General features: G+C 40.3%; 2 protein-coding genes across 2 annotated transcripts in view; one reads left to right on the forward strand and one right to left on the reverse strand.

Moving 5' to 3' along the window:
* Nucleotides 1–6004, forward strand: part of LOC138013094 (DNA polymerase iota-like) — a 7077-nt gene extending 1073 nt beyond the window's left edge. The window contains exons 2-3 of the mRNA XM_068860058.1: nt 2883–3120; nt 3736–6004. Coding sequence (XP_068716159.1) covers nt 2883–3120; nt 3736–4658 — 1161 coding nt within the window. The 3' untranslated portion in view covers nt 4659–6004. The remainder of the gene's footprint in view (nt 1–2882; nt 3121–3735) is intronic.
* Nucleotides 6005–7035: 1031 nt separating this feature from the next.
* LOC138013096 (14-3-3-like protein 2) overlaps nt 7036–7500 on the reverse strand; it is a 1252-nt gene continuing 787 nt past the window's right edge. Inside the window, exon 1 of the mRNA XM_068860059.1 lies at nt 7036–7500. This exon is cut by the window's right edge and continues 787 nt beyond it. Within this exon, the coding sequence (XP_068716160.1) occupies nt 7456–7500 (45 nt within the window). The 3' untranslated portion in view covers nt 7036–7455.

Consider the following 7500-nt stretch of genomic DNA (forward strand, 5'->3'; position numbering starts at 1 on the left):
GAACCAGGAGGCCATCTTGACATTGCCTGATGGCTGGAATTCCTTCCTAACTGGAACGGCCATTCCATTATCCCGTAGTTGAAGGGGTCCTGTTCTCCCAACTTGGATCTCTTCACAGATGCGCCTCAGTATGCCTTGGAAATACGGTATTATGGGTAACTGGATTTCTCAACCCTGGCTCACAATACTCCAAGACTGCTCTATTCAGTGGAAGGAGCTTTACCCCATCACTCTGGCTTGCCTTGTATGGGGATCTCAATTTTTAGGAAAGAAAGTTCTCTTTCACGGTGATAGTCACGCTGTCATAGATATTTGAGCTGCCAGTTCATCCTGCTACCCCCTGATCATGCACCTTCAAGGCTGTGCTCTAAGGAAAATTTCGGGGAGCCCTTCGGGCTCCCAATCATTTCAGCTGGGGTGCCCAGCTCTCCAAGTTGGTTGCCTGAATTAATTAATTATTTATTTAATTAATTATCTGAGATCAACAATGCAGCAAGATCTTCGTCCATCTCTCCCTCAAAAAAACATTGCTGCTACTGCTCTGATGATGGTAGAACTCGCTAGTGCAAGAAAAACCCGCAACCCGTCAAATTTTTCACGCCATACTTGAGAAAGATGAGAAAAGTGGCAATGCCACCGATGTTTTTTTAGGTTTAAAAGTGAAAAAGTAAAGATTGCAGCAGGTTTATGTAAAAAGGTTTGGGTCTAATAGAGGTAAACCTTTTTACTGGTTAGTTGGGTTGAAAATAAATTTTCTAAACGTGAATCAATGCCGCTTGATTCCTATGGAGATTTTGTGAAAACTGCCGTGAAACAATGAAACCACCGCGCCCCAAAAGCTATCATTTTTTTCTCTTAGCAAGTCATCTTGATCTGGACGAAAATCATCGCTACAGGACAGAACTAAAGTATTTTTTCCTTACATTATCAGTAAAATGTTTATTGGACTGAGCTTTTTGTTCGGTCGAAGCGCCAGTCACAGCGTTATTTGTTTAGGGCACGGAATGATTTGTCACGAACCAAAGACAACGCCAGGATTGGTCTTTTTTTATTTCGTTATTTCATATACCGGGGAAAAACAACCATAACCTAAATATATTTTAGTCAAGCAGGCGCAGCCGCGAAATATCGTAAAAATATTAAATTTGCATAAACTGCGAGTCTCGGGTTCATACAGAAGTAAATTGCACCGCTTCGCCAGCTGCGCTTTACCGCTGTCAGAGCAGAAGTAACAGCTCTTTTTTTAAAACTATAACCAAGAAATTCCAAACTCCACGTTCCAAATTTAATTAATGCTACTTTTTGAGGAGGAATTGAAATTCGTGCGGCCGCTGGCCGCCAGGTGCAAAGTCATGGGTTATGTTACATGTGAAATCATGTGGAACGGCCTTTGAAACGATTGTTTTGAACGAAGATGAAACATTTTTTGAGACGTTTCGTAAACTGTAACCACCAGCATATTAAAATTTTTAGCTGCCTTATCTGCAAGAAATACAATAAGCCAGAGTGCCCGGCCGGGCGACCACATAATTTTTTTCATTCGCCCGGAGCCAAATGTTAGTCACCTCAGGCGACCGGGCGCCGTTAGAGCACAGCCTTGACCTTGTTTGCTCCATATTCTTTATTGTCACTTCCAATCACTTTACAGTTTTCTTTTCTCACGTTACTGGCACAGATAACTCCATTGCTGATTCTTTGTTCCGTTTGGAGATGTCATGGTTCTACCAGTTTGCCCCGGCAGTTTGCCCCCCAAACCTATCCCCAAATCAGTGGGATCCCTCTGACACAGGGTTTGAGCTTCCTCCAGTCTCAGTCTATAGCTGATTCCACACATTGCTACTGGCCTTCACCATTACATTAACTTCCCTGTCTGCTAGTACACACCTGACTTCTTTGCTTACCTTGCCAACCAGATTAATTTCAAAACCATCAAGCTCTGCATAGCAGCACTTTGCTACGCCCACATTGAAAACAGCCCCCCCAAACCCTTTCAAGGAAGTCTCTGTCCTTCATCTTCTTCTTTGGGAAATCAAGCATACCACAGGAACACCATCACAACAACGCCTTTCCAGCCAAGTCAAGGTTAAGTTGGCTGGTGCTTGTGACGTCATTCCCCCAGATAAACAGTACTGATCCTGTCGTTTGCCTTTGCGTTAGCCTTCTATGGATTCCTATGATCCAGCCACTTTACCTCTCTAACTACAACACATTTCAACCACCTGATGCATCTCTCCTCTAATGATGTCTCCTTCATCACTGATCGGTCCATCAGGCCAGGGCTTAAAGTCCTCCAAAACTATTCCATACCACCAGGAATGCTCCCTCTTGCTCATTCCTTCTTACCACTCAGTATGCATTGTACGCATTATGTCCCCATTAACCCTTTGACGTCCAAACCAGCCAGACTTAGTATTTTACTCTGTCTATCGCCAGAGTATTTTACTCTGTCTATCGCCAGACGATTTTACTCGTCAATGGGGAACCCCTGGGAGTCAATGGGTTAAATATCTTCAGAATCGCCACATAACAGGTCCCTCTCTGCTTTACATCTTCAACTCAGGCCCATACCTTACTAGGGCTAAAGCTACAGTCATTTTCCTCAGGTGCCTTGATATTCCCACAGAGCTGTATGCTTACAACAGTTTTAGCATTGGGGCCGCAATCACTGCTGCAGAGGCCGGTCTACCACCTTGTTCAGATATTAGGAAGATGGTCAAGTGACTGCTTCACTCTTTACATCTGCACCCCTCCATCAGTTCCCCAGAGGGTGCTTCTGTTGCTGGCCACAGCATGCCTTTCTGGACAAGGGATTTGGAATGTGAATCAGACAACCTATCACACACATCTCAGTCAATATTCATTTTTTCCTTATACACCTGTAGGTTGCAATCCCATGTCACTGTGGCTGCCATCAAAGACTACTGATGGGATCTATGATTGCAGCAGAAATCAGACAAGCAATTTTAGAAGAGGTTGGGCTTACTTGCTGTGCTGGTGTTGCAAACAATAAATTGCTCGCAAAACTTGTTGGTGGGTGGAAGAAACCAAATATGCAGACAACAATGCTCCCTGAAGATGCGGAAAGCTTTATGTTTACACTTAAAGCAAAAGATATTCCAGGTATAGTTCTCAGAAATGAGAGAGATATTGACACATAGACATCCAGTATGGATGGGGCTTATTAACCCATTGACCCCAGGGAATGAGACTTAAAAGATTTTACTCTGTCAAATGCCAGATGATTTTGCTTGTCACCTGGGGGCATCCTAGGGTGTTTGAGGTGTCAAGGGGTTAAGCAGTCAAAAACTCTGTCCCCTCCATTAACAAGGATTTCCAGGGAAACTGTCAACAAAACTATTGTTCGATGAAGCCGAAATTTACCAGATCCTTTTTGTTTCTATTTGTCTGGTTAGACAATGTAATACTTCCCTTTTTTATTGAACTGGCATTTAGTTTAAATGTTTCTACTTTTAAAATGTCAGTATTTAAAGTTTGAAGCTTTTGGGTTTGGAGAAGTAGTAGTTAAAATGTAAAAAATGAGTGAAGGCTGCAACAATTTGGCTGTAATTTACAAATTATATTATTGTGGTTGAGGTGCATTGATCACAACCATAGACAAAATAATGTTGGTTTTCCAAGTTGGGTATTTTTGTCTGAAAAATCGACATGGGAATCCGCCTTCTCACCAATGACAATTCTTCAGAGGTAAACTGTGATCCCCACTTAATCTTACAGGTATTGGGCATAGTGCAACAAAAAAGTTGCGGGCGATAAATGTTACATCTGTTGCTGATCTACTTTCCTGTCCCCGCCAAGTGCTAGAGAAGGAATTTGGCAACTTGCAATCAACCCTGATGATTAAATTATGCAGTGGCATTGATGACAGCCCAGTTACGCCATCTGGTGAATTCAAGTCCATAACTGACGAGGATTCGTTCAAAAGGTGTTCAACTCTTGAAGATGCCAGAAAACGACTTTCTAACCTTGTGGAAGGGTTACTCCTAAGAGTTTCAAGTGACTGTGGTGTACCTGAAACTGTAAAAGTCACAGTCCGACGACAGGCAGAGAAATCTCATAAAAGGGAGAGTCGTCAGTGTAGATTGCCAAACATGTGCTTTGACAATCAAATCAAGGCCAGAGAAACTCTTCTAATGACCTGCCTGCAATTGTTTAATAAGCTGGTTGATGTGAAGAGACCATTCCACTTGACTTTGTTGGGTGTTTCATTATCAAACTTTCAAAAATCCCCTTCTGCAAAATCCAAGAACATCTCTGATTTTTTTCAGTTGTCCGTTTCTGACAAGAATGAGTCTGTCATCAGCAGTCCATCTAAAAATACTTCTAGTGAAGTGGTAGAATTGTACCATTCCAATGAGAGTAAAAACAAAACTTACCTCTTTGAACGTAGCGATCAGATTTTAGAACACGTTCCTAAGAAAACTCAAGCTACAGCCGTGGTGGAAGAAAGTAAGCCATTTGTTTGTCCTAAAGGTATAGATACTGCAGTTTTTGTTGAACTTCCTCTTGATGTGCAGAAGGAGTTGGAGACACAGTGGCAGCAAAGTGCAAGAATTCAAGTTAAAAAGGCAGTACCGGTAACTTCAAAGGCAAAGAAGTGTTCTGGAATCCAAAAGTATTTTGTGAATGAGCAAAAGTAACAGACTTCCTCCAAGTGAAGCTTTCAATTGTTTAACAGATTTTTCATATTGTATCCTTGTGTGCCTTGGCCATGCCCCTCAGCTGAACTTTGCAGCACATGGCTCATACTTTTTTCGTTGAGATTCTTTTCATGCTTCCTTTTCTTTCATGGGCCAACAAGGATGATTTCCCTCTTCTGTAATTTAACCATTTGAGTTATTACACTTGTTGGATTTAAAGAAAAACGTATGGAATGATATTGATCGCACTTTTATGCAGATTAACGTGAAAGGCATTGTAGAATATTACAGTATTATTCAAAACTTTCAATGCCATTTTCATGTATATATTTCTTTTCAAATTCTGCACTCTGTGTATTCTTTTTGCACCATTTCATTCTGGTGTGACAATTAATAATATTACTTTATCATGAATCAAATGAAATATTATGGTCACAGCAGTATAATGATTTCAATAACTGCTTCATCAGGAAAATTTAAAATCAGACTTTGCCTAGTATTGTTAAAAACTGTTAAATCTTTTTGGAAGTTTAAAAATTTTAATAACATATGGAGGGAAGTTTGCTTTTTAAAGTGGTACCATGATCAAAAAATCACTTCCTTTTTTTCTTCAGATTTTGATTTCAACTATATCTGCAAATTCAAAAAATGCATATGAACAAACATCAAGATCTCTTGAACTTGATAGGTGACTGCTTTGTCTAACAAACAGTTTGTGGTTATTGAGAATGCAAAATCTTCCAGCTGTTTACTGAACTGTAGTGTACGACAGGAAACTGTTCTTGGGCCCATCCTGTATCTGTTGTAGACTGCCCCTTTGGGTGATATAATGCGTCATCATGGTAACTTATATCATGTGTATGCTGACGACACACAGATTTACCTGACGTTTAAGATATCTGTGTTGGGAGATATGGAATTGCCCTGTGGACGAGTTGAGGCCTGTGTGCATGATATCTTAACAACTTGAGGATGAATAATGAATAAACCGCGTACCGGTGGCTCAGTTGGTTAAGCACCGGGCTGTCACGTCTACATCTGCAAATGGTTAGACTCTCTAGTCTACTCAGATAAGGATGATAAGCCGGAGGTCCCTTCTCACAACCCTTCGATGTTCATAATCCTGTGGGATGTAAAATAACCCGCGCAATTGTCGCAAAGAGTAGGGCATGTAGTTCCCCGATGTTGTGGTCTGTCTTCTGTGGTATATCATGGTTGGGAGGGTAAAAAGGGCGCACTTAATTTGGAGCCTCACTCTGTTGTGCGACCCCCACCACAGCCTGTTTCTCTGTTGTGGTGAAAGTGATTAAATAAATAAATAAGACAGAGCTTCTGATTCTGCACTCAAGATATCGTCCACGTCTATTGTTGGAATTTGTAACTGTCATACACCTGCCAGTTTCCTCAACGCCATCTGCGCAGAACATCAGGGTTATGTTTGATAGTACAATGAACTTTGAGAATCATATAAGTGAAATATGCAAGTCAGCCTTTTTTTCACATTAGGAACATTTCCTGAATCTACCAGAACCCTTGTTAATGCATTTGTTACGTCTCGAATCGACAGCTGTAATTCCTTATTACCTATATGGCCTGCCTAGATACTTAATTCACCGCTTCAGCTGCAAGGCATACCCATGTCACGCAAGGCTGATCATATTACACCTGTGCTTATAGAATTGCTTCCAGTAGAACACCTCAATTTCAAGATTTTGTTTACATACAAGATTGTTAATGGTCTAGCACCAATAAACCTAACTGAGTTGCTTGTACCATATGTTCCAAGGAGAGATCTTAGATCTGCCAATAAGTTGCTTTTTTGCCAGCCATCATGTAGTACCAAATCTTATGGGTCCAGAGCATTCTCAGTTAGCACTCCTTGTATGTGGAACAAATTACCTATGGACATCACTGTAGTCCTAGTTTTGCAATTTTTAAGCAGAAACTCAAGACACATCTTTTTAAATTAGCATAATATACATTTTTTATGTTATTTATATTTTCATATTTAGGTGTTAATTAGGTATAACCTCCATCCCAAACATCAGCACTGCACTGATGAGGCCCAGAAGGCCGAAACAGTACTGTCTGCAGTTATGTATATATATATTTGAATGAAGATTGGCTTACCAACTTGGAAGAAGGATCAAAAGGATACTTCACGCTTACCCTCGAAAATTGTAGTAGTTTGTTTGAAAAGAACAAACAGCGAACTTCTTGGGTGGTCAAACACTTTATTAGACATTATTATTATTATTCTGAATGTATTTAACGCAAAAATTTCAAACTGGGTAAATTGCAAATAATGTTAACTTTTTCTATTTGCCTTAAGAACCCTTGTGGTTGGTTAAAACTTTTAGCACAAAATGAACACACATTTTAACAGATCAACAATTTTATTTCTGCCTATTTTTATATTCCTCTGCACTTCTTAACATGGATCCATTTCAACGAATTTTTCAACCACGTCTATTTTTACCAGAAAAGTACAATAGTATATTCCTGGATCGAAAGGAACAAGAAAGCTAGCAAAGGCCTCTGCAACTCGCTCACAAATCCATATTGCCACCTAATGAAAAAAAATATACACTGGTTTCTATTTCTTCATTGGCCTGAATTTCTGAATGACAATACCTGACAGATTTTTCTTTCAATGCATATTTCAACTACCTCTGCGATTGATTTCAAAACCGATGTCACACGAACAAATCTTACTAAACAGATATGGAACCTTTGCACGCTTAAAATATCTTGTACGATCTCATGCTTCCGTATTGTAAAAATGTTTTGTGCTGTATCAGTTTTCTCCGCCGAGTTCATCACCTCTCTGGTCGTCATCCCC

Source organism: Montipora foliosa, chromosome 8, assembly GCF_036669935.1.
Source record: "Montipora foliosa isolate CH-2021 chromosome 8, ASM3666993v2, whole genome shotgun sequence".
NCBI classification, from domain to species: domain Eukaryota; kingdom Metazoa; phylum Cnidaria; class Anthozoa; order Scleractinia; family Acroporidae; genus Montipora; species Montipora foliosa.